The 27,884-nt window shown below is 39.2% G+C and overlaps 1 protein-coding gene across 4 annotated transcripts; it reads left to right on the forward strand.

Annotated features, from left to right (window-relative positions):
• Positions 1 to 57: 57 nt before the first annotated feature.
• LOC121859539 (85/88 kDa calcium-independent phospholipase A2-like) lies at positions 58 to 27,720 on the forward strand. Of its 4 annotated transcripts, none has more exons than XM_042356423.1 (15): positions 58 to 196; positions 6,905 to 7,009; positions 7,209 to 7,315; positions 8,738 to 8,956; positions 10,658 to 10,835; positions 11,162 to 11,404; positions 11,661 to 11,786; positions 12,046 to 12,210; positions 13,532 to 13,794; positions 13,971 to 14,152; positions 15,597 to 15,747; positions 16,173 to 16,358; positions 19,951 to 20,122; positions 24,666 to 24,761; positions 26,397 to 27,720. In XM_042356423.1, exons 2-15 carry the CDS (start codon positions 6,908 to 6,910, stop codon positions 26,631 to 26,633), a joined length of 2,427 nt encoding a protein of 808 aa, XP_042212357.1. In that variant the 5' UTR covers positions 58 to 196; positions 6,905 to 6,907; the 3' UTR covers positions 26,634 to 27,720. The 4 variants fall into 4 exon arrangements, with proteins under 4 accessions (XP_042212357.1, XP_042212356.1, XP_042212355.1 ...); XM_042356422.1 differs by lacking the exon at positions 58 to 196 and adding an exon at positions 323 to 446; XM_042356421.1 differs by lacking the exon at positions 58 to 196 and adding an exon at positions 2,476 to 2,684.
• The last annotated feature ends 164 nt before the right edge of the window (positions 27,721 to 27,884 follow it).

Genomic DNA, 27,884 nt, shown 5'->3' on the forward strand with positions numbered 1-27,884 from the left:
TAACTACAAAAATAATAATAATGCTTATGTTCTTATAATAATACATGTAATAATAAAGGTGAAGGTGGTACAGTGATGGACTGATAGTGAACTTCATCGTCAGCTGATCCTTCCTGAGGTTTCTGGTTCCTCAGTGACTTGTTGTAGTTGTCTATCTCAGGGAACAACGGAACATTCTTCTTAATTTATAGCCAAAGTAAGTGATTTAAACTACAACTGAAAGGAAGATTATTATATATTATTTTAGTGATCGTCATAATGGCAAGATAACATGATGTAAGTGTTGCTGTGTTTTAGATTACGTCATCAGGGAAGTCACCAATTTGTATACTGTAACATATTAGAAAACTGTAAATGGCCTCTATATATTAATGAAAACTTACGAACAGAAGAATAACAGTTGTGATAATTATGTGGGGGAGGGTCACTCACTCACCTGTGAACAGGTATAGGAACCGTGTTTTACAATTGGGTAAATGAAAAGTCAAGTTCAGGACTGACCAGTAAACTGCTTGCTTTACTCTGCTTTGGTAATCTTGTATAAAATTATGACCACTGTTTTGGGATTTTTAGTGGGTGTGGGAGTACAGTACCACAGTGTTTTTCAAACTTTTTTTACTGCGACCCACAGCCAGAACAACAATTTGAATTGCGACCCATTAAACCTAAGTGTAATGATATGAAATGAGTAAATCAAAGACAAACACTGACATGAGAGGTAAAGAAAGAATCAGGAAATGCTCTCCTTGCAGTCGCTTCCTAAACTGTGGAGTGTACTGTACATTACAATAACCAAGCCTAAATTATGGTGCATTTATTTTTATTTTCTTATTTATTTTCGCGACCCATTTTATTTTTTTTCTTATATATTTTGCGACCCAATTTATTTATTTCTCTACCCACTGAAGGGTCGGGACCCATAGTTTGAAAACCCCTGCAGTACCAGATATCGTTACCCGGGTTAGGTTAGGTTTTTTTATATTTTTTTTCAAGTTGATTTTGTTTTTTCCTCTGTTTTATTATATGTTTTGAATGAGCCTGACCTTCATTTCTACCGCTAATCACACAAAACCTAACCTATGTAAAATTAGCATTGCGGTTATCCAGCGATTTTTAGGATTTTAAGTTTTGGAATAAGTAGTGCTTACCTTAGACTCAGAAGACAATTCTCCTTCCACAGTACCAAAGGTGTTTGTCAGCTTGATAGTTACAGGGCTGGTTACAGTTCGTGCACTTAACCTCGGTTGGCAACACAGTATTCGTGGAGAAATTTCACCGCCTCACCGTCCTTACTGTAATACACAACGTGAAATTTTGTGATTGTTTAGAAGTAATCTACATCACAGCCCTTGCACAAGGGAGACATCTTGGAAATAAATTCAAATTCAAGGGAGTTGCAGCAGGAGGCCTATGCGATACTGAGCTGTGATTGGTTGATCCAAAATCATACCGACCAATGAACATGTCAGATTCTTGCAAAGAACAACTGCACAATTGTCAGACTCTAGCGCATGTGTAGTTCAACCTAATTACCAACACACGAACACACACGAGCTCTCCAGGACGGTGTTAACATCGGTTAACAAACACAATTCGTTCCAGAAGGTCGTTCGTTAACCGAAACCATTGTTTCAATGGGATTTTGGGTAATTGGTTCCAGCTCACCTAAAACTACATACAGTACAAAGTAAAATTAAATGCAGTAAAGTACACTTACTTTGAGGTGTGTATGTAGAAGGCTCCCTTGTTGTTGATGATGATGATGATGGGAATTAGAAGTGGGGGTGGAGGAGAAGGGAGAAGAGATGGAAGTGGGGGTGGAAGAGAATTGTTAAAATGACTAAAAAATTTAATGTAAAACTTGGAAAATTATTGAATAGTACAACCTTCTTGATATTTACTCAAATGGGAACGAATTTAAGCCCTAGAACCGATTACTGTATTGGCGGACTAATCTACCAGCTTGTGAACAAGCGAAAACATGTTGAGAGGAATTCGTAAGGAATTCGTAAACCGAATTGAATATTCTTATGGAAGGTTTTTCGTTAACCGAAGCATTCGTTAACCGAGGGACCACTGTATAGGAATGCGTGTTTAACAGAAAATAATTTTATTTTATTTAAGAAGAATAAAATATAAATTATTGTTATTTTAGGTTAAGTTTGCTAAATTTTCTTCTTTTTATGAATGATACATAAAATAAATTAGCATTATAGAATGTATCAGTACAGTAATTATAAAATGCATCAGAAATTATAGAATGTACTGTAGCTGTATCTAAAGAAAAACTATGATATATTATTTTAGAGGAATAAAATAGAAAATAAGTGCAGTATTTTAGTTTAGGTTAGGTAAGATAAGTTTGTTGTTTTCTTGTTATGAACGTAAAAGACTTGACTGACTGCTCAAGTGGCTAAGACTAATAATTGTCAAAGAGGATGAAGTAAAGTAAGAATAGGCTGTACTGTACAGTGTTAAGAAGAAAAACCTATGAAATGAACCATTGTATGATTGCAGTAAATACACTTGGTGAAATTATGCAAAATGAATTTCTCCGGTATTTTTTCACGGTTTCCCAAACAAGAGAAATAGAGATATTTCCCCAAGTTACTGCTGAGGCTGGACCGCTCTCGTCAAGTACTACGGAAATTGAATGCCTCTGTTTGGCTTTGGATATTCTTGAAGTAAGAAACAATTTCTCTTCTACAATACTGTATAGTACTATATATAGAAAATTTGTATAATGTTGGTGATACCTAGGAGATATTGTCTTAGAGTATTGTATTACTGCATTAGCTAGGGGTGAGTCCTCACATGATCCAAGAGTCATATACTGTACTGTACTGTATAGTAATAAACAATACATTTCTTGATACCGGCTATTTCTTGATGTGATCTTCACCACCACGAGCTAATACAGTATATGACTCGTGACTCAGTGCTTTGGTAATTATGAGGGTTTTTTTAAGACAGTTTTGTATGCTGATTATTTTCAGTTTATTAATTTTCTTGTGTAAATGCTTAGTTTTCTAGATATAGACAAGTTAGAATATAAGTTAGGTTAGTCCAGAAAACTGTGAGGGCAAACTTTTTCTGGGTGAGAGTCGTGAACTCTTAAAACAATCTGCCAGAAAGTGTTGATGGCACCGAGTGTGAGCTCTTTCAAGACCAGACTTGACCAACACTGGAGCAGGTTCAGGTACATTCAGGAGCTGGTGCATGCCCAGCACTTGCCAACAGTGCGTAACAGAGACGTGACCGATCGCCCAAGCGGCTAACAAGCGGATGAGTGGTGAAGAGGATAAAAGTAAAAAGTAAGCACATGATTTCAGCCATATTTATATTTATTCCCAACATAATACAGTATCCTTTAATAAAATCAGTGAAAACTGGATATTTATAAACCCATTTTCAATGAAAAACAGTGGACGGTCGCGATCCGAATAATTACACCACCACGTTTGTGTTAGTAATAGTAATAATAATAATAATAATAATAATGATGTATTTATTCAGTAAAATTGTCATATAGGTTTACAACTGACTAGGTATGTTTATAAACTATACAATTACACAGTTCAGCATAAATATTGACAATGTAGGTCTGTATATAGTGCAGGTAGACCGCAGGTGTACAGTACAGTATACAGTTTCCTGAACATTTTACTGTGCCGAGACAGTGCAGGTAAACGGTAAGGCAACGTGACCAAGGGTAACTGTCAGTTGCTTATTTCCAGGAGAGAGGTTGACTATCACTTTTGAAGCAGAACAAAAGAACCAATAATATCTAAACCCAGGACCATTTGATCATAGTTAAAGAAACTAGGTGCAAACTTACTACAAGGACTGTTGTATAAACTTGTTAGTTAACATTTATTACAATACTGTATGGGAATTACCTACCACAATATTTGTCCTCCAGCTTATTTCTCACAGAGATTAATCACCCTAATGCTAACTTAACCTAATGTAATCAAACCTAATCTCTTTACTTTTACTTTTATCCTCTTCACCACTGATCGGCTTGCTAGCCACTTGGGCGATCGGTCACGTCTCTGTTACGCACTGTTGGCAAGTACTGGGCATGCACCGGCTCCTGAATGTACCTGAACCTGCTCCAGTGTTGGTCAAGTCTTGTCTTGAAAGAGCTCACACTCAGTGTCTTCACAAATCTGGTAGATTGTTCCAAGAGTTCACAACTCTCATCCCGAAAAAGTTTGCCCTCACAGTTTTCTGGACCTGCTGCTTCTTCAATCTTGAGCTGTGACCCCTTGTGGGGCGAGTGTCCGCCAGCTCCAAGTAAGAACACTTGACTGAGTAGAGCCCCTTGAGATGCTTATACACCTTAATTAGGTTGCCCCTTGCCAGTCTGTAGTATAAGCTAGGCAAGTTCAGGAATTCCAATCTATCAGGGTAGTTGAGGTGCCGAAGTGCTGGCGCCAGTCTGGTGGCCCTCCATTGAACATTTTCAACCAACTGACAGTCCCTAGCATAACTCGGGGACTAGACGGGGTGACAGTACTCCAAATGGGGAAACACTTCACTCTTGAAGATCGTTACGAGGGACGGACCATCTAGATATCTGAATGACATTCTTATAAGACCCAATAATTTATTTGCACTCATTTACCTTCTTCTCGCAATGGCCCGAGAACTTCAGCTCATTGTCAACATACACACCTAGGTCCTTCTCACATTCAGTCTCAAATAGTGCAGTTTCTTCATCCCGTTGGGACATATGATACGCCTCCTTACCGTTGGTATGCCCCAGGTGCATCCTCTTACACTTCATGACATTGAATCTCAGCAGCCATTTCTTTGACCATTCTTGGAGCTCACAGAGATTCTTCTGCAGCTCTTCACAGTCCGCTTGGTTCTTAATTTGCCGAAATAAACTTGGCGTCATCGGCAAACATTTGTATGGAGGAGTGTACAACACCAGGCATGTCATTATGAAACAAACAAACAACAGCGGGCCCAATACACTGCTCTGTGGTACCCCACTTGTGACAGGTACAGGTGATGATTTCGTGCCATTAATCACCACACACTGCTTGCAGTCATGTAGAAAGTCTTCTATCCACGCTAGGACATTTCCCCGAATTCCGTACCCTTCTAGTTTAATTTTCATCCTTTCATGGGGTACACTGTCGAAAGCCTTGGCAAAATCTAGGTATATATTGTCGATATTACCACCCCATTTCAGAATATGGGTCCAAATATCCAATACCTTGAGCAATTGTGTTAAGCAGGAGCGCCCCAGCATAAAACCGTGTTGGCAATCCTTTACAAGGTTGTTTCTTAGTAGGTGTTCCATCGCGGCATCTCTGATAATACTCTCAAGTACTTTACATATTATGCTAGTCAGGCTCACCGGTCTATAGTTTGTGGATTGACAATCGCCCTTCTTGAAGATAAGACTCACATAAGCCATTTTCATTCACTGGGGACCTTTTGTTCATCCAGGCATTTACAGAATGGGATCTTCAGGGGCTCGGCAAGCTCGTTGCACAACTTCCTTTGCACTCTGGGATGCACCATGTCAGGGCCGGGACTCTTATGGACCTTTAGCTTTGACAGTTTATATCTAATACCCTCTTCTGTGAACACAATGTGGGTCAGCGTTGTGTCGAACCGTCTGTCCTCAAATGCAGGAAGGTTAATCGCATCCTCTCTTGTGAACATCGAGGAAAAGAAGCTGTTTAATGCCTCAACTTTATCCTGGTTAGAATCTGCGTAACTACCATCTTCAAGCCTCAGGTCTGATACTCTACTCGTGCTTTTAATTTTGACTTTGCATAGCGGTAAAACGTCTTTGGGTTTGACTTGACCTCGCTTGCAACCAGCCTCTAGAACTCCTTTTCAGCCCTTCTACACTCTGCCTTTGCTTGGTTTCTGGCTCTTGCATACATCCTCCTGTCCTGCTCATCATTTAACCCAACCCACGTCTTGAATTTCTGAGTTTCCTTCTTAACTTTGTCGACCGCCGCATGGTTCATGTGCAGGGATCCCCTCGTATTCCTAGAGGCACTGGGTTTGGTCTTGGGTATGTATTTATCGATCAAATGGGTCACTTTACTAGTTATGATATTCAGCGTAGTGTCTGCGTTCTTGTGCCTTAATGAGTCAGGCCCAGTTGATTCCACTCATCTCTTCCCTCATCCTATTGTAATTTCCCTTGTAATATTTGCACGTTGGCCTGGCCTTATCCTGAACTAGGTAACAGTTAAATCTGAATGACAACACTATACACTATGGTGACTGGTGTCAATTGGGGCAAGGTGTTCCAGTTTGGCCTCCATACCCTCCTCATTTGTTATGATGAGGTCTAGTGGCTTGGGTGTTTGCTCCCCTCTGTAATGTGTCGGGTCTCTAACATGTTGGAAAAGAAAATTATTTCTAAGAGTTTCTAGAAAAAGAGTAGCAGGGTTATTCAAGTCATTTGGAGTGAACTCGTTCCTCCAGTCGATGTCGCCATAGTTAAAGTCCCCCTAACCTAATCTAACCTTCCTGGTAGTATATATTAGGTTAGGTGACGTTTGGTTAGCGTGGTTAATCTTATGGTGAAATAAGCTGGCGGGCCTAATCTTGAGGTCTTCTGTGTATTTTATTATTTAGGGTCTATTACAAATCTTGTGGAGGAACAAGGAAAATGATCCCCTTTTTTTTGTGAAAGAGCAGCAGGTAGTGGTTAGTTCTGGAGCACCAAGAGAAGGTTTACTAATGTTTATCTTGTAGTATGTTGATGAATCACAACTCATGGTATCTTCTCATGGCCCACAGTACAGTACAGTGGTTGCCACCCTCCTCATTAGTAAATTTAGTAATTTTGTCCGTGGTCTTCCATCATACAATATTTACAATTTATGCCTTAGTTTAATAATCCTTTTTGATCTCATCACAGACCATGGCATTCCTGGGGAACCTTTTTAAGTCCTTCCTAGGATCAGAAGGTCCTTCAGGAAACACAGTGACTGAGGTTGGAATCTCTCAGTTTGCCAGAATACCGGTAAGTTTTGATAGACTACACCATTGCTGCTACAATAATGTCTTGTTTGCCAGATAATATTCTAAATATTACTCTGTACTGTACTGCAGTTACTTGTTATATAGACTTAATTACAGGAATTTTAGTGAAACTTTTCTTTGTGTATCATCATTAGATTAGGCCAGTTTATGTTTCTCCATATTTGTGGGTCTTATTTCAGGTTCAGTGCCGGGAAGACTGCCTGGTACTGTATGGTCCAACAAAAAACAATAATTATGAACTGCTTCTGCACTTTCCTGTCCAGAATTCACTCAACAAAGCTCTCAGGTTAGAAATTAATACATTCTTGCAGTATTGATAAAACTTGGTAAAATAGAGATAAAGAGAATGCGAATGATTGATTTTCAAGTTATAGAAATGTAATGTTGCTATAAAAGTTAGCATCCACAAGCACACAGTGCAATATCATTGACTCCAAGACAGCAACAGGTCACGACAACACCAGGCAGTGGGCTGGTCACCCAACATATTCTGTCACACTGCTTCACAACGTACAGTAGCCACTTTACTCAGGGAAGATGTTTAATATTTTTCAAAGAGGCAAAGGTCATTTCAGTTTTTATTAAGTAAATTTATCATACAATTTTACATTGATTTAGCATATACTACAGTACTGTACAGTATGCGTATAGACAATATTGTACAAGCACTGTACTACTGTATACAATTTGGTATGTGTATAGACCAAGTACTATATACAGTTTTGCATTTGTATAAACAATGCAAATGCTGTACTGTATACAGAAAATGTACCTAGACAGTGCAGGCATACAAACTGGTAAACAGTAAGGCAATTCGACCAAGGATGACCTACAAAGTCATCAGATTATTAAGGGTCTTTCCTTTGTACATGACAAAGAAACTATCTGAGATCCTGGAACCAGACCATGCCCAGTACTTCATTGCCAACAGAGCGTAACAGAGACATGACCGACCGGCCAAGCAACTAATGGACCAATCAGTGGCAAAGAGGATAAAAGTAAAAAATAGGAAACATCACCAGATGTCACAGCTTTCTGGTACTATACTGGCGAGGTTTTAGAGGAGCTAATTACTGATCAACTATCATGGCTTCCGAAAGGAAGTTGTCTCCTGAATATAAAACAGTTTGGGATTAGGAAGTTTCCAAATTTATTGACCGATTGCTATAACATTTTCTGCGACCATAGAGTAAGAGATCATCAAGTTCTTCTATAGTAATTTTTTTTTAGTTGATTGTACTGTACAAGCTCGTTGGCTCATACATAATGATTGATTAATATTGAAATATCACAAATAAATTCATATAAGAATGTACTGTACAGGTATAACTGTTAAAGATACTCAGTTCTGGATCATTTTAATGCTAAATTTAATGTATGTAAAGATATAACTATTTAAAAACATTAACTTTCAGGATATAAGTGGAAGAAAAATAGTTTGAAAAAAAGAATATTCGCATTTCGAGAAGGAGGGGGGGGGGGTTTAGCCTAGTACCATCAGTTAAAAAGACCTAACTATAGGTGGTGAACTTTAAGAATAGTATTTACAGTATTTTTTTAATTTTGTATTCCTGTTTGGCAAATTAGATAAGAAAAAATTTGTTTTGGTCTAAATTTTAGAATAATCTTTTATTCTAACTGCAATCCAAAATACCCATAGTCTGTTATGAGAGGAATTTACTAACACAGTATTGTTCACTTGTAACAGCCTCTTCAGAATACCTGACATTGGAGAAGCACAAATCCGGTTCATATCCCTGAAAGAGTTGTTGCCTCCTCTGGTCCAACACATGCCAGCTGATATTGTCAATCAAAAAGTTATTCAGAACATATGTGACCTGATCCGGAATCATCCTACTTGGACTGTTGCCCACATTGCGGCCCATACTGGCTTGGCTCAACTATTTTCCCATTCTTCAGTGATAAAGTAAGATATTATTGAGGAATACAGTATATTGTACAGCTGTCTTTTGTTAGATGTATTTTATCCAGTTAACTAGTACGTACTGTAATGCATTAGGTTAAACTTGGGTAGTGTTGGACAAACTTTACCTGTTTGTTATATACTGTACAGAGATAGTGTTGCCTAAAGTCTTTTCACCTTTGTCCATTAGGTGAATAAAAGAAGAGTTATTTTAGTGACCAACCCTGGCAGTAAGTCTTCATGTATAGAAATGCATGAGAAATGTGACCAATGATTGTTGAGGTGTGGGTGAGAGTACAGTATAGTACAGTACAGCATCAGGGTACAGGAAGAGGACTGATTTATAATTTAACAGGATGAAAGACAAATTGATACAAAATGAATACAGGTAGTTCTGCTATAACGCGATAATTGTGTTCTTGTAAAATATCGTGTTATAGAAAATCGCGTAATAGAAATAACAGGGCTTATGGAGAAAATAGGGTTAGGTGCAGATTACTCGAAATCGAAAAAATTTAGTAGTTAGCCTAACACAAAGGATAGCACAGTCTAATTAAATGTTACATTCATATCTAATAATGAAATCATACAGTAAATGTAACACTTTACCTTGAAAAAATATGAATGTAACTTGATGGGGGAGAAGGGTGATTTTGAGGTTGATAACATCGAGCTTCTCTTCAAGTGTTATATCCTTTCTTTTTCGATCATCACCGGGAATTCTATCACCAGAACGCTTCTTGGAGATATTCTTCTTTACCATAATCACAGTTTATACCACAAAATTGGAGAAATAGTAAGCAAAAATCGCGTTATAGCAAACAAGCGTTCGCGTTATACAAATATCGTTCCTAATTCATAAATCGCGTTAGAGCAAATTCGCGTTATCAAAACAAGCGTTATAGCAGAACTCACTGTACAGTATGAACTTCACAAGAAAATTCTAAAGCCCAGTTAAAAATTTTTTCACTAGATTCATTATATTAATAACTCTTAAATGGCTGCCTTCGCTGTTGGAAGTTAGGTGGAGGGACGGTGACCATCATCTGTGGACGTACATTTCATGTTCCTTCTGTTCCATTTTTGCACATATGGCGAGGGGGTGGGGGATCCCTAGCCATCAATTGAGGGCTAATAAGCAGTTATAGATGTACTGTATATGGTGTATGTCTTAACTTATCTAATGTACAGCATATGAAATTGTAAATACCCCAAATGAGATGAAGCAGTCAGGGTAAGTCAGTTCAGAGGCTCATTCCTGTGACTCAGTTTCACCACGAGAGTGAACTTTTGTCCTCGACTGTACATATATGAATGACTGAGATGAATACTGTAGCTTCTTCTGTACACAGCCAAGCTAGTCAGGCCTTCCCTTTCTTGATTTTGTCTCTGGTTGATCAGTTTAAATTAACTGCCATCAGAGGACAGATCAGTTATAACTTCAGAAATTTTTTGAACTTTTTGATGGAAATTAATTACGTATGTAGTTATTATGTGTGGTTACTGGACTCAGGATGTGATATTAAACAAAGTTCATGTAAACAATGTCATAGATCACAGCACTTTAGGGTCTGATAATGTCTGTGTTAAAGAGGCCTACACAGTATACATACAGTACAATATAAGATTTTGCTTTATAATTTTGTAATGTTTATCAGAATTTTGTTGTTGTAAATATTCTATTGTTATTGTTTATAATTTCAGGTATGCAGACACAGCTGATATTGAAATGAAGGAGACGCCTTTACATTTGGCAATAAAAGAAGGTCATCTGGATATCATTCGTGGTCTTCTAGAAAGAAATGTCAGCGTTGACGTCACTGATGTTAAAGGCAATTCCGTTTACCATCTTGCAGCAACAAAAGACATAACTATAATAGAGGTATAACATAACATAATAATATTCTTTGTGTAATTAATATAACAAACCTCAAAATGTTAAGTCTTAACCATAGTGTTTCAGTACTATACTGTATAATACAGTAACTTAACAGGAATAGGAGTGAATTAGTATTTAAAAAAAAACATATACATTTACAGTACTTTAATACAGTATATATAAAATCAAGAGTCAGGTGTTTATAAACACAGGACAGCTTGTACAGTATCTAGGAGGCCAAAGGTTGTTCATATGGGGTAATACTGTACTGTAATTTTCTTTCCATTCCAAATTCATAAATTCTAATCCTGCCTTATCTCTTCCTTCAGTTAGTTACACAGAAAGAGTCTCGGCTTATAAATATTCCTAATGAAAGTGGCAAAACACCCCTACATCTGGCATGTGAGGCTGATAAACCAGAATGTGTGAAGGCTCTACTGTGTGCTGGGGCAGATGTCAACGTTGCTGCAACACACGACTCCACTTTACCCATCCATTCAGCTATGGCAGCCAACAGCACACTCTGTGCAAAGGAAATAATTACAATGTATCCAAACCAGCTCAATGTGAAGGTATTATGTCTAAGTGTTTTTAAACAATAAAAGTTTCACACTTCCACTATGGTTTAGTACAGTAGAGTACAGTACAATACAGCATGTGTTCAGTTTCATTAGACCAATGTACAACAAAATGAAGGTACCCTGCTAGTCAAAGGAGTAATATTTACCTATCTACATTTATGTTTCAAAGTCGATTAATTAATTATTTTGAAAGTAAATAATGTTAAATGCAAAGTTTAATTGATAACATGTTTGTGTGTGTTCTGAGGACATGAAACATGGAGGAACACCTCTACACTGGGCCACTTCCAGAGAGATAATCACAGCCATGGCAGACTTGGGTTGTAATATCAATGCACGTAATTTTCATGGCCACACTGCTTTACATAAAATGGTAAGTTAGTTACTTTGCCCTTAATATTTCGGTGATACTTGATAAGAAGAAAATAAATTTCTTGTATGAAGTTTCCATTTTGAAATGAGATAAAGTTAATACTGTATGAGAGAAGAGGATGTGCCATATTGTATCAGAAATATTTGTATGGGTAGAGTTCAGTGCTGTCGGTGTTGAACACCATTTTGAGAGAGTTGGAACCTTATTCCTGTGTTCATTACCTTAGATAACTCACAATGAGAAAATGGTGTTTTAACAGGTACAAAACAACCTCCTCGCGTGTGTCATAACACTACTGAGTCGTGGGGCAGAAGTGAGTGTGGGTGACGACGAGGGTAACACAGCCATACACTTTGCCAGTTCAGCCGTTGTTCTACAGGCCTTACTTGTCTTTGGTGCCAACATGGCTGTTATAAACAAAAGGGTAAGCTTATGTGAATTTTACTGTGTATTTTTTTTTATATACCGGGTACTGGTAAATCAGTCTCACACCAAGAGTCTATCAGTCTGGTGGTACACTGCTATAATAATGCTCTTGTGTAAGTAGTGAAGAAGAGTGAAAAAAGTATAGAGGAGGCAGTGTACAGTGCTGAGTCATCTTGGCAGAGCCGTCCCTAGGGGAACTCATCCTTTGCAGGGACCCTTTGTATTCTTGTGTGTAATAATAATAATAATAATAAAGTAATAATAATAAAGTAATAATAATAATGAACGGTTTATTAATAGAGTTGCAGCCGGTGGCTGAAAATATACAAACTTACATGTGATTTAAACATAATAATATACGTTCAATACATTTACAGGGCTATACAGTACATAAATCAGGAGTTGTTTATTATTTTAACAATAGATGGGATGGTGCTGTTCTTATATCTATCGGTGCGGGCTCTTATGGGCTGAATTTTGTTGTAGTGGCGGACTGCGAGGTGGGCGGGGGACTGCAGGTGGCAGTAGATGGCGATGAAAAGGATGGTACAGTAGTCCACTGCCAAACCCTGCTAGTGCGTGGTGGTGGAGGCCACTGAGGGATGGCATCTCCAGGGTGGAGAGAACCTTGTTGTAGCCGGAGTAGTCTGCACCAAGCATGACTATGCAGGCCCTCTTCTGTACCTTCTCTAGCTGACATTGTTGGGTGGAGTTGAGAGAAGACGACCAGGCTGGTGACGCATACGTTAATTTGGGGAGAATAAAGGCGTTGTCGATAGTCCTCAGCTCTGGCGTGGGTGCCCCAAGTGACCCGAGTCATCGTAGCATGTAAAGTAGGTACGAGGCTGCCTTGATTGTGTTATTTACATGGACCTTCCAGTCCAGTTTGTGGTCTATAGTTACACCCAGGAGAGGATGGGCACCCACTGTAACTGCTGGAGCTTGCACTGGAGTGGTGACGGTATTGATGTGCATGACTACGGTTTTGGTGTGATTGATGGTGACCTTGTTCTCCGTAGTCCATGCCTGTATCCTGTCCAGGGTGCCTTGTAGCGACTAGTAGTCCAGTGAGGTGTTGTCCACTGTAACCCCCACAGTGCAGTCATCCATGTACTTCCACATGGATATTTTCAGCCTTCTGGCTGCCAAGCTCTTTCAATAAACCGTTAATTATTATTATTATTATTATTATTATTACATGTGAGGAGTGAATGATGGAGCGTTGTTGATCAGGAAGCACAGTGGGGGTCTGTACTTCCCATAAATAATGTAGTACAGTACAATAGCTGTTTTGATTAATAGTGTTTACTTTTCCCCAGGGATCAAATGTTCGTCATATTGTTGCCAGTAGTTCTTTCAAGGAGAAGAACACAATGCTGTACCTCCTACACGCTATCAGTGCGCCGCGCTGTCAGCAACGACTCCCAGATTGCACTGATGGCTGTTCACCGACAGGGACGTTTGACGGTGTTCCTCCAGAAACCAACCAAGTTTCGCGTAGTAGAACAAGCTTTGATGATTTTTTGGATGAAGCAATGTTAGGAAAGCTCAATGTTACATCACAGGTTGGGGTTCCTTTGGGGTGAGTTGTAATTATGATTTGAGTGATAAGTTGTTATGTGTATGTCTTTCATTTGTTATGAATAAAGTATTAGATGTATAATTATTTCCTCTACCATTTTGTAGAGGTGTAATGTTACATATCATTGAAGTTTTGTTAATCTTCTGCAACTAACTAACTTTATCCTCTGGCAACAGGTTTACTTCAAGTAAGAAAGGTGGACGTATTTTGTGCCTTGATGGTGGAGGCATCAAAGGCCTTGTTCTAATCCAACTTTTGATTGCCCTTGAAGAAGCAGCAGGCAGACCAATACTTCAACTCTTTGACTGGATTGCTGGAACCAGTACTGGGGGTATTCTTGCCCTGGCACTAGGGAGAGGTTGGTAACTTAATACTTCCTCTTGTGATTATTAAAAATTTAATTTTCAGATTCTCTCTGAAACACAAGTACCTGTACAGTACAGGTCTCCCTCCAACAATCATGGTCTTGCTGAGGAACAAATCCCCGGGGATTAGGGAGGGAGACCTATATACGACATTTTCTCGATTTAGCGAACTACAGCAGAACCTCGATGGAGTGGAGCAATTGGGGCACACCCCAGTCCTAAAAAAGCCCATTTATGGGTGGAGGGGAGGGAGATGGGGATAACACTGCTTATCTGAACTATTTAAAGAAAACAGTTGTTGTTATGTTATTAGTGCACTTCAACAACTAAGGTCTTTAAGTGTATAACAAGGTTATTAAAAGAATATTACATCAACAATAAACAAACAAAATATGAAACAACTTTTTGGGTTGAAAATCAGACATGCAAGTCTGGTGTCAACAACTGTTGTCACCGAGAAGATTGTTATTTACTATAAAGTGTTATACGTACTGTAAGTAACCACAGAATTTGTATTATGAATAAAGAGAAAACTGTATACTGTACAGTAATGTAAAGTTAAAAATAAGAACAAATAAGTAGGAGTATATTGTATGTGGACGACATATGTTTATCTGGGAGCAGCTGGCAGAGGTTGGGGGGTAGCATTGGTGGGTGGCTCCCTCTCTTTCCCACAAGATTCCTTTAACACTTCATATGCAATTCCACCACAATTCTCATAGAATTTAGGATCATTTGGTGTTAGGTTGATAAAATATTATCCTAAAAGAATCAGCTTTCCTGAAAAAAAAAAAGATCCCACACTGAACATGAGTCATTTCATACTCACTTGTTTACAAAGAGCAAACAGTTGATCAGCTTACCACAATGTCTGTCTTCAACACTTAGTAAATTAGTACAGTACATTTGTGTATTTATCATCACTTAATAAGTATTATTGCAGTGTATTTATCACCACTTAATAAAAACTAATGTAGTGTATTTATCATCACTTAATAAGTAATACAGTGGTCCCTCGGTTAACGAACACAACTCGTTCCACAGTCGTTCGTTAGCCGAAAATTTCATTAACCGAATCCATTATTTCAATGGGATATTGGGTACCCCGGTAGGTAGGTTAATAGAAAAATAGAATTAAAAGATAATTTTTGTTTTTTACTTGTAGCAATTCCCAGTGAGTTGAAGATTGCTAAACCAAACAATTGCAGATCATTAAATAACCAAGGGCGTTAAGAATCTTTAATTCGATAAACGGAATTATCGCTAAGTGAACGATCGCTAAACAGCGGATACCTGTATTGGCATTTACACCCCTGCTTTAGGAGACGCCACAATTGATTATACTCTCTGAATGAAAAAGTTTCTGTCAACTGATTTAAAATGCCACAGTGACTTTCATTTTCTGTTAACCAAGTGTCACCATCTTTCCTTCCTCAGGTAAAAGTATACGATACACTCAGGGTCTCTACTTTAGGATGAAGGACTTGGTGTTTATTGGCCGTCGTCCCTATGATGAAAAACCCCTTGAGAATATCTTGAGAACTGAGCTGGGGGCGACAACTGTTATGACTGATATAAAGGACATTAAGTAAGTATCAATGTTATTAGTAGTAGGAGGAGGTGGTGGTGGTCCAAAATAACACAAAAACACCAAAGAGTACCATCGAAAAATCATAGGTGGTGTGTAATGACCCTGCAGGTCACTCAGGGTGCACATGTAACATATCATTATTTGTTAGGTCAGTCAGACCTCTGGCTTGGAGTTAAACCATTCTTCCCTGCGGTGGTGGTGTGCCTCTGTTAGTCTAGTGGCTAAATGTATCTTTCTTACACGTTCATCAAATGAAAATGCTTTTGATTATATGCCAGGGAATTTTGTTGGTATGATCAAAATCTGAACACCCAACCCCCTCATAAGCTGGATCTGTTTCTGTCTTATATCAATACGTGGCCCAGTTAGTCCTCTTGTGATATACTTGACATATACTGTACTAATATTGTGCAATATTTCAGAGTATTAGTTACGGGTGTCCTGGCAGACCGTTCCCCAGCAGACCTCCACCTCTTCCGTAACTATGTAAGTGGAGAACAGATGTTACAGTCTCATGGAGGAAACGTCTTCATTCCCGTTAAGTCTCCAGATGAGCAGTTGGTATGGAAGGCTGCCAGAGCATCAGGTGCTGCTCCATCATACTTCAGGTAACTCCACCTTATTCTGTTTCCTCTTGATTCTAGCCACACCATATTATGGTTGGAATAATACCTGACAAAAAAAAAATAGAAAGAAAAAGGAATGAGAGTGAAGGACACACTAAGAATGAAGGTAATGGACATTCAGGAAGTACCACATGTGTACAAGAATGAATAGAGAGGTTGGCATCAAGCAATCTTTGGGGTAGGATGTGTTATTAATAGGTGATGCTGGCTTAAGTGAAGCAACATTGGTAACCATTCTTAGCCTACCCCTGGCTTTCATTCCCTCCACATTTAGGGTCATGCACCTTTTGACCCAATTGGTCTCATCCATTCTCTCCACATGCCCAAATCACCTCAGCTTGCTTATCTGCAGGACTTGGTTAATACTGTACTTTCATTACCTTAACAGAGGTTCCTATCTTCCAGTCACATTACACCTCACCATTCTCATTATAGCTCTCTCAAGCCTGTTTATGTCATCCTCTTAATTGCCATACAAATCACTTTTCTCATGCCAGCTGCATACACTCTTCCTTACACTCGGAGAGGTCCCTTGTCATCAATAAAGGCAGCAACTTCCTAAACTTCCTCCAGCCACTGCTGACTTTTGCAGCTGAGCAGGCTTCAGCATTGATCATGTCACCCAGGTAACAAAACTCACCAACACACTCCAGGGACATATCCCCAATGTTGAGTTTCTACAGCCTTGCTGTGGGTGCTTAGTTACCTGTGCATACACAACACTAAAGTTAGCATTAACTTGGCATTCTACCATCTACTCTAGTGCACCTCATATGTACCCACCTTCCACACTTGTTGCACATTATTGAGTTATTGCCAACATCTTTCTTACAGACAGCACAAGGTCATTTTCCATCACTTGCCCTTTACCCACATCACTAATTAATACAGTATTTTTGTTTTATTCAAATTCACTCTCCCTTTGGCTCTATGCCATCCTTCCATTTCTTAAATTTCTTCATTGCCTCTTCAATACTACAGGCAAACCCCGTTATTCATAGCCTCGGTATTCGTAACCCAATTTATTCGCAATCACTTTATTGTTACCCATTTCCACTATTTGCAATGGTTGTCCCGTTTATTCGCAAAGTCTTACGAGCAAAAATTTTGGATCGCGCCTCAACCGTAACGTACGACAGTGTGTTTACGTGTGTACGTATTCCTCCGCCATACGCTCCCGCTCGCCTCAGTCTCACATGTGCTGGTGTGTGATTTTTGTGATCTTGCAATATCTAAGCGACCAGCTACTCAAACTCCCAGCAATGTTGCTAAGGGATCACGTGTGGCAGTTACGTTGGACGTGAAATTGGATATCGTAAAAAGACATGAACACGGAGAAGGAACGACAGTGACTGGGCGCGTGCACGGTCTACGTTTAAGACTTGCCTCACACACATAAACATTCACACTCTCACGCACTTATGCATGTAAAGTACACTGTTTGTTATTGATGTTTATTTGATATTATGCCCTTGTTTCTTTATCTATTTTATGTTCTATATTTATTGAGTAAAACAAGTGCTAGAATCTGACGGCCGCGACCACCCGTATCCCCCCTATTTACATTATTTCTTATGGGAGAAATTGCTCCGCTATTCGCAATTTCGATATTCGCAACGAGTTTCATGCCCGTGACCTTTGCGATATGTGAGGCAGCCCTGTATCTGCCACCAGCACTTAAGTCATCAGCATACAACAACACCCAGGGCAGGCTAGTCATAAAGTCCCATGATATTGCCTCCAACACAATGATAAACAGAAGGTAGCTCAAGACAGAACCCTGATAGATGTCTTCTTTCACTTCATACTTCACTTTCACTTCTTTCACTTTTGCCAAAATAAAGCAAATCCCAAGTTCTGATCTATTGTGTATTACAGTTCAGTATGTAGCTAATGAGGTCAATGCACAATACATATAGCTACTGTAGTTATACATGTATCGGTGTTCTTGTATAGTTTAATAATGATGTAGTTGAGCCAATTGGTGTGGTTAGGTTGAGATAGGTTAGGTTAGGTTAAGTGAGGTGAGACGAGGTTAAATTACATATTGTAATTAGAAGATGTGGCAGTGGTTCACCTTTCTTGTTCAGTTCTCCTTAACTTAGGCATTTGGTGATTTATGTAAAAGAGTAAAAGTTATAGATTGATAATGAATAATTGACAGTTGTTTTGATTAGAGAATCATAAGAATTATATAATTGCCAGTGATCTAAATCTTTCTTATTAGTGTATTTAACAAGTACAGTATTATTTAAATTCACTTTCTTCAATGTCGGGAAGTTCCCATTATGGCTTCTCTCTATTGTAATATAATCTTTATGACCAAAACAGTCAATTAACACAATATATACCTGTATATATATTTTAATTTTTCACAATGTTGTTGAGAAGACAATTCAAACGGTATGCATGAATTACTTCCAGCAGAGCACCAAACATTGTGAACCTTGGAGATGTTCAGATGCTACAAGAGCGGTCATTGTGTGTGTGTGTAGTGAGTTATTTTAGAGGTGAAATTAGACATTAATAAACAAAATGAGAATGGTGAAAGAAGAACAGTACATGAGAGGAAGGACATCGACACACCACTCTATTGTGTTTCATATACCGTACTGTAATGTGGTTGAAAGCCTGGACCACTGCTGCTTGTGACCGCTTCCCTTCAATTCAGACCTGTATAGTCCTTTATTTGCTCACTTAGGTTTACTCAACTGTAGTGTACAGTACATATACTTCATTCTTTTTTTTTCGTAAAATAAATTTATTTAGGCTATTTTTTAATATATTTAATAATTTTAAGTGTGTACAGGGTGTATTCCATTGGAGATGTAAACCTATGACACACTTTAACATGTCTATGTGGTAACTTGGGTCCTGGCAGCCTAGTTCATGTTATTGGGTGACTCTACTGTACATCTTCACTTATTTTATTATTTTTTATTGCTATATAACTGTAACATTAACCTTAGCCAATTATAAAACAAAATTGAGAGGTACTGTCCATACTTCACTTTAATGACTAATTGGTACCACAAAAACGGTTGTTAATGTGGTAAGTATAGTTAACATGCTAAATGGGTCAGCCCTCACCCCCTATAACCCCTGTAAACCCCACAAAAAATTACAACCACTTATTCACACTCATTAATACTGCATGTAGAGTTAATAACTAATAATAACTAACCTTGAGATACTCACTGAACTGCTTAACGAGACCCTTTGCTGTCATACGAGGTGGGGGAGTGGTGTTAGTGCCTGGCCGCCCAGAGTGACTATCAACTTGCGCTACCGATCGTTATCAACTTGCACTACTGATCGTTATTGTGTTGAAATGTATCGTTAATGTCTTGAGGTGTTGCATTTCATTACTGTCGTTATTGTGATGAATTGTTACTGTGAAACAAATTAAAGTGAAGTATGTACTGTATTGTACTTTAGTGGCCAGATTCAAGAACAACACAAACTCTTACCTCATTTGCTGTCATTCATTCATAGGAGCTGTGTCATGAAATATTTTCAGTGTTGCTCTAAAAATAACTTTAATGTTTACTGTAACAATTTTATATTTTGACAGAGCCCATGGAAGATTCATTGATGGTGGACTGATCTCCAACAACCCAACTCTTGATGTATTAACAGAAATATCCGAGTATAACACAACATTGACTGCTATGGGGAGAGTCAATGAGATCATTCAACCATCCATTGTAATATCACTAGGAACAGGACGACCACCAGTGTCCAAGGTAACCCACCATTGTATGTGACAGTTTGTGTAATATATTTAGTGCCAGTTTTGCATGCAGTCGGGTACGTCAGCCAATTATCAGTGCAGTATGTAACACAGTACTCTATAAAATGTCTTGGCAGTTACTATAGCATTTATTGGCTATTATATGCAGCTGTAAGGAAGCAGCATTATATGAACAGTTGATTAAGCATATAGTGTGATATATTTTCAGCTTTACTGTATCCATGAAAGCTACCTTATTGTGTTATGTTATACAGGTAGCACCTAAGAATGGTAGTAAATCTCATAATTAAATTCCTTACTTATAACAGAAGAGTATTTCTAAAGAAATAGAGCATTGTCATTTAAGATCAAGATCACTAGACATTGATAATTTCCCCTGAAGCTCTATGTACTTCTAATTTAATCCAATTATTATGAATGCAACTGAATCTAATGTCTGTTTTCTTTGTCCTCTCTAATGTCTGTGTGATTACTTCCGCTGTGTAAATTAAGATATTTTCTCTGCAGCATTTTTTTTTTAAATAGTTCCAACTGAAACTATGGATTCTGTGGAGGAAAATTAATATATTTAGACCCGTACATGTTTTCAATGGTAGTTCTTATATTGCAGAATACTGTATTTTGGGTGGGTTGTAGGTGAATGTTAAGATTGCTCCATGGACAGGAAAACAAATGACTTTCTAAGAGTGGCAAAAACTTGGAGAAATAATTGAAATTTACAGAAAAAGAAAAATAGGATACTTTGGTCATATATTGAAATTAGGGATGAAGAGATAATAACAAACATTAATGGGCAAAGTTGAGGGTAGGAGGACCAGGGGAAGGCAGAGACTGGGGTGGATAAATTAAATTAAAAACTGGGTCCCAAGAGAGATACAAAACTTTACAGGAGTAGTTAAACCAGCCCAAGAACATTGAGAGTGGAGGACTGTGGTTGCCAATCCTCAGATATGAGGACAGTACTCTGATTGATTGAGTTAAGGTAAGGATAGGTTATGTTAAGTTAACTTGGGTAAGTTTAGTTTCAGATACTTTAATTTAAATGAAATGTAGTGTCAATAGATAGTTTTCTTTGCTTATGAACATTTAGGTCCAAATTTATTCGTTGTAGTTTTTTTTTTTGGTAGGGTTAGATTGGGTCTGGTTATACTCTGTTTACAATGGCGTAGATTTGTTGTTACTGAAGGGGTATGACTTCCAAGACTTGTAAATGAAGTACAGTTAACCCTCACTTTACGCGGTTAATGTAACCCGTAGGGTACCGCGGAAAGTGAGAAACGCGTAGAGTGAATAACATAACATATGGGATTAATTGAAATGGAGTCCGGGCCGATCCCCAAACTCCACTTTTTGACGACACACAACTATGTTGTAGTAAAAATTTTATCTTAACTTTATGATGGTATGAAAAAACAAGTAATATAGAAGAGGTTAGGTTAGGAAAAATAAAGGTTAACATAGGAAAAATAAAGGTTAACATAGGAAAAATAAAGGTTAGGTTAGAAAACTAAAACTTAGGTGGAACACTTACGGTAGTAGAAGAGATGGGTCGGCATACGGGGATGGAGGCTGGTTCCGAGGCAGAGGGCAGATTACTGGCCCTCAGGTGAATCACCATTACTAGGTGAATCACCATCACTGTCACTTACAGTTGTCAGGGCTTCCCTGACAAATCCCTCAAAGTCATCTTCACTGTCACTATCACTGGCTTGGGCTGGCTGTGGTGGGTTACGGGCGAAGAAATCTGTTATGCTTTGCTGACGGCTGGCGTTGATGTTGTCGTGATACACCTTGATGTACGGCTCCATAGCCTGCACCAGCCGGGTATGGAAGACTTCATAGCGGTCATCGTCATTGTCGCGGGAAAGGAAGGACTTCATTTTCTCTGCACACTCCATGGCACCCTTAATATCACTATGACTTAAACTGTGTTCTTCGGAGAATGACGCACCTTCTTCCTCCTCTTCACTGACGTGTTCTTCCAACATCTCGTCGGCAGTCACTTCAGGATCTCTGATCACCTCCAGTATGTCGTCGTTGGTGGTCTCGGAGAAGCCTGGAACTGTAACAGTTTGCGCAGCTTCTCTGGCAAGGTCCACTGCTACTGCAACATTCTGAACCTCACCAGTCACAGATTGACTCCTCCTCTCACCTGGTATTCCATGCAACACACGTCTCCATGCGTGACGAATTGTAGCAATAGACAGCTGATCCCATGACTCCACCAAGAAGTCCACAGCTTTCTTGATGTTAAATACTCTCCAGAATTGTTTGAACAGTATTTTTTGATGTTCCAACTGTTGATCCTCATCTTCTTCGCTCTTGCTATCGGTGGTGGTGTCACTCAGGTTACGCAACTCTTCCCTGGTGTTGGTGTAGTCGTTCGGGAGCTGGAATTTTTTTGTTGAGAATGCAGCTTTTACATTGCAAATCAACTCCTGGTCCATGGGCTGTAATATAGACGTAGTGTTGGGAGGAAGGAAGACCACTTTTACGTTGGGGTGACGATCTAACAGTAGGGGTGAGTGTCCTGGTGCGTTGTCCAGCAGCAACAAAATATTGAATGGCACATTCTGTTGCTCACAGAATTTTTTTACATCGGGAACAAAACAGTCATCAAACCAGGAGAGGGACAGTGTAGAGAACATCCACGCCTTACGTGTGGTCAGCCAGTGGACATTTAGCTTGGTCATGTCCATGGTTTTGTAGGCGTGCGGCTTGCATGCTGTGTGGATCACCGATAACTTGAGCTTACAGGTACCGGAGGCATTGGTGGTAAACAGGACGGTGATGCGTTCCTTCTGCATCTTCCGACTCCTTACCTTGCTGGCAGACTGGACAACGAAGGTCTTGGAAGGTAGCTTTTTCCAGAAAAGACCAGATTCGTCCATGTTAAACACCTGGTCGTCAGTGTACTGTCCTTCCTCCATAATCTCACGTAAAAACGGAGGAAATTCCCGAGCCGCAACACGATCAGCACTCGCTTCTTCACCACCAATGTTTATATTGGTGATCTTGTTCCGGATCTTAAACCTCTGTAACCACCCAGAGGAAGCATTAAAGGGTTTGGGCTCTGTAATTCCCATCTTTCGTGCCACTGCGATGTACAGTTCACGTGCGTAGTCCTTAACAGAGCGCGTGTCGACCGCCATGTTCCGTCGCGCCTGACGCACCAAGTACCTCACAAGTAATTTTTCTGTCTTGAGAAGCACCTGGTTGTGAAAATACTTGATCATAGAAGCACCTGTAGACTTTGTGATCTTCATGTGCTCCTTTATCTTGGCTGCATCCTTCTTTATTGTTCGAATCGTAGATTCATTCACACCATGCTGGCGCGCCAAATCAACCTGCCTTGTTCCTTTCTCCAACTCTTGGATGATGGTATACTTCACCTCGTAGCTTAAGGAACGTCGTGTCTTCTTTGGCTTAGTGCCGCTGGGTCCAGGTAAGGAAAGGTTTCTCTCTGGGGGTGGTGGTCCGGCGGAAGCCATTTTACGGAACAATGGATGCACGTTTACACGGAGTGGCCTTGAGGGATGAAACTGCCGCGGCTAGGTCAAGCGTCGTCTTTCCTCCCTCCCTCCCTCCCCCGGGTGGACACGTCATAATACTTTAAGTCAATTACAGCTAGCAGCAGAGGGGGGTAGGGATGCATGGCCAATCACAGGTCTGATACGTCATATGACGTCAGTGATAACGCAACAAAGACACACACTGCGCAACCTTACCGCGCTGCTTGCCCAAGCGGAGGGAGGAGGAGGGAGAGGCGAGGAGCACAGGCAGGTAGGCGGGCGGGTGGGGCGAATCTAAAAATAGCGTCGCGCCGGACACTCTCCACGTAATGGGGTTCACGTACCGCGTAATGTGAGCACGTGAGGTTCTGGCAAGGCACCGCGTTAACGTGGAAACGCGGAATGCGGGACCGCGTAAAGTGAGGGTTAACTGTACAGTACTGTACTGTATATGTTTCTGTGAATATAAATACTATACGTATAATATTCTGTAACTATAAAACAGGATATCTTCAAGCATGTTTATTAGACTTTGAAAATAAGTTACAAAGGTAAGAAGGCATTTATTTATTTATTTTTTAATTTAGTACAATACAACAACAACAAAAATCTGGGTTCTCATTGGATGTCCCTTCAAAATGGTGGAATCAGATAGCCAATGAAAATTCAGAATCTCTGATCGCTCCCCTCGAAATTCAGCTAAAGACACATGTTCCAATAAGTTGGAAGCTTGAACTAAGCTTGGGGAAATTAGAATTGCAATTGTTTTATTAAGAATTACTTTAATTGTACAGGGGGATGATTATATAGGAAATATTCCAACTTGATTATAGAGAGGGATGTGCCCCCCCAGGATCTATGCCCTGACTGTCTAGGTACTGTATATACTGTACCTACACCACCTATTTGTGTTGTATATTGTACCTCTATTGCCTAAACAATATACTGTAGCTGCAGAATTAGTGTAAACTTGTATGATGATTTCTGCTGAATGAATATCTATGTACTGTATCTGTCTTGTAGGTTGATGCCATCGACTGCTTCAGACCTGAGAGTATGTGGAGTAGCGTTCAGATGGCTTTTGGTCTGTCTAATGTTGCTAAGATGCTGATTGACCAGGTATGATTAATTTTTTTTATATAAGTAGTGTTAAATTTTATTTTATGAAAATGCAGTACAGTATACTCTCAGGGTACTACTGTATACTCCCGATTTAACAGAAGGAATTTTTATTTTATTTTTCGCTTGGTTTAGTGAACTAGTTTGCTAAATTAATTCCATTAATACGCTCACACCTACGGAGACACCTCAGACACATGATATGGTTGAACGTCGATATAACACGAGATACTTCGTTCCAAGAGAGGTCGCTTTAAACCAAATTCGCTCTAAATTGAAGTGTTGTTTCAATGGAATAATTTAGTTTGGTACTTGAGAGAAACACAAAATGCTAAAAAGACTGAGAATTTACCCAGATGCACCTCAGCCCATCTCCTAGAATAAACAAAACATTGTTTTCTGTAGTATTATGTTAATACAAACACTCATAAATCAACACTGCTAAAATTAAGGGATGTGAAATGCTCTGCTTACTAGCCATCGGCTGATGTGAGAGGGTGGTCATGCTGGTGCCACTCACCACCCGCATGACTCGTCCAGCACTCGCTTTCCTGTCAACTTATTTTTTAATTACTTTATGCTCTCAAAAATAGATTTTCACTTGACTTTAGTTGGGCAATTCATCCTCTGAAGATGCAGAGGCCAACTCGACCAGCTCATTATCCACATCACTGTCCAAATTGGTGCCCCACACTTGAAGCACCATTTCCTCACTGCCGTGCTTCCAGCACCTTGATTTTCTGCTCCAGTGTAATTGCTTGCCTTGGTTTCTTGGCCTTTGGGGTAGTTAATGATGTAGTAGATGGCCTCTTGGACATATTGGCGATGGTTGATGCACGTAGTAGAAGGAGATAGTGTCACACAAGGTTAAAGACCTAACTTCTGCACCCTACTCATGTTTATCCCCCACTCCCCCCTCACACACACACCACTCAGGAAAAAATGATCATCCAGAAACACATGCACATCAGTTTAACACCCTTCTCCAGCCAAACAACATATTGAACATATCACCACCAGATATCCACACTAGAGACCATTCTTGCTGGAGATATAAGTATTATTCATCTTGCCAGACATTGTGGTGTTATCCCTTCCTAAACCAGTATCACACAATATCCAACTCGTCCAAAATTCAGTCTTTATTGTAGTGTTTTCCCATATTCCACAACTCGCTATAAGCCTGGCACTCACCTGACACACACAATCTTTGACCAGAACTTTCATAAAAAATATTTAGGAGCAACTGGCAGTTGATGTCAAGTACCCGAGGTTCGTTGGCTTTGCACAAATTTGAAGTACTGTACAAGTTCAGTAACAACTAAGGAGGAAAGAGTATGATGGGGCTGTATATCCAGAAAGCAGCAGTGTGCACGGATGAGTGGAAAGCCGGGTGCAGTGTTTTTTTATTTGTGGAATACTGTGCTTGGTATTGGCTATTTCAGTCAGCATTACAAATGGTCCTGGCTAACTTGCGTTATTCGAAAGAGCTTTCAAGGCTAAATGGGGAAAGAATTGTTTATTAAATAATTCCTTATTGCTATTTACAATTTTGAGTTCTTATTGACATGTAAATATTATTTTCTAGATAAACAAAAATTATTGTTAAATGTCAAATTGTTTTGGAATCCTCAGGCAACAATGGCAGACAACCGCACAGTTGACAGGGCCCGTGCTTGGTGTGGGACCTGTGGCATAACATATTTACGTCTGTCTCCTCAACTTTCCTTGGATGTTCAACTGGATGAGACTCGAGATGATGTACTAGTCAATGCACTGTGGGAAACAATGGTGTATATTCGAAGCAGGAAAAGCCGAATTCATCAGGTGGTAGCATTGTTGACAGGTGGCTGCTCTCCCTCCCAGGTGTGAAATAATTACTGTACACAGTAACATGTAATGGATATATATACTCAAACCATAAGCTTTAAAGGACTTAAGTATGGGATGTCCATTTAGAGTCAGTCCAGTGGTCCACAGCCTGTAGTTAGTGGGTGCCTTTGTGAAGCCTGCAAGGATTCATTTGGAGGCTTGAAAAATAATGTAGAATTTGGGATTTTATAACAGACATACACCAAAGTAATTCAAAAGTATCAAATAAAATAGTTATCATATTTTTATTACATTATTATGAGCAGAACTGTATAGCTAATTATATTTTGTTTTTAGTTCATCATAAGACTGCATGATAGAGCAGGAGCATCTAATAAATGTAGTTAGTTTAGCAATTTATAGAAATTTGGACAATAATAAAACATGGTGCCCTCCACTTAATTATATTAATTATATTGGTGCAGAGCTCTTCGGGGATGAGAGATTTCCTGGGAACGATATGACTCTCAAACCCGGAAAAAATCCTACAACCTCGGAATTTTTCCTGGCAATGGGAAAAATCTCAGTCTAAACTAGGCATCTCACGTGGACAGATGTTTTCGCACATCCCTGGCATGCTTCGAGGGCACGAGCAAAAATATTTACGGCTAGCGAAAGTGTCTATAAACTTTTATTCACAGTTTCTGTTCTAATTGATGTAGAGAAATGAATTTGATACCATAATGATCAATGAAAATATTCCCTACAAGACTTTTCCAATAAAAAATCCCTAAACAAAATATTTGAACATGTTATAGTGACGGGGACTTAATATAAAAAAACGTAAGACATTTTGATACCCGAGTATAAAATCAATTCTAATTAAGTTAGAAACACCATTTTTTTTTACCAAAATAATGCTGAGTAGTTTATCTGAAAGTTTGTGTAAATGAATATATTTCCAAACACAAAAAATATTTAAGATACGGGCATGCAATGTGTGAATGAAACTATATCATAGCTGAAACGGGAAAATTTTCAGAAGTTTAAACAACGCATCTCGCACGGAGCTGTGTTTATTTACTGTATGCAAATACAGTACCACTGTACACGTACAATATATTTTAAATAAACAAAATAGTGTTTACTGTATTGTATACTGTACTTGCCCACAGATGCTTCAATCTTGAGTTAGGTCACCCATTGTATATAAACTCTTCTCTCATTTGCAGTGGAGATGGGATGAGGAATTAGGGGTTTCATATAATTGACTTTGTGATGCAATGTCAGGTCACCCATTGTCAGGGTGGG

This window comes from Homarus americanus, unplaced genomic scaffold, assembly GCF_018991925.1.
Source record: "Homarus americanus isolate GMGI-L3 unplaced genomic scaffold, GMGI_Hamer_2.0 scaffold7626, whole genome shotgun sequence".
In the NCBI taxonomy this organism is placed as follows: domain Eukaryota; kingdom Metazoa; phylum Arthropoda; class Malacostraca; order Decapoda; family Nephropidae; genus Homarus; species Homarus americanus.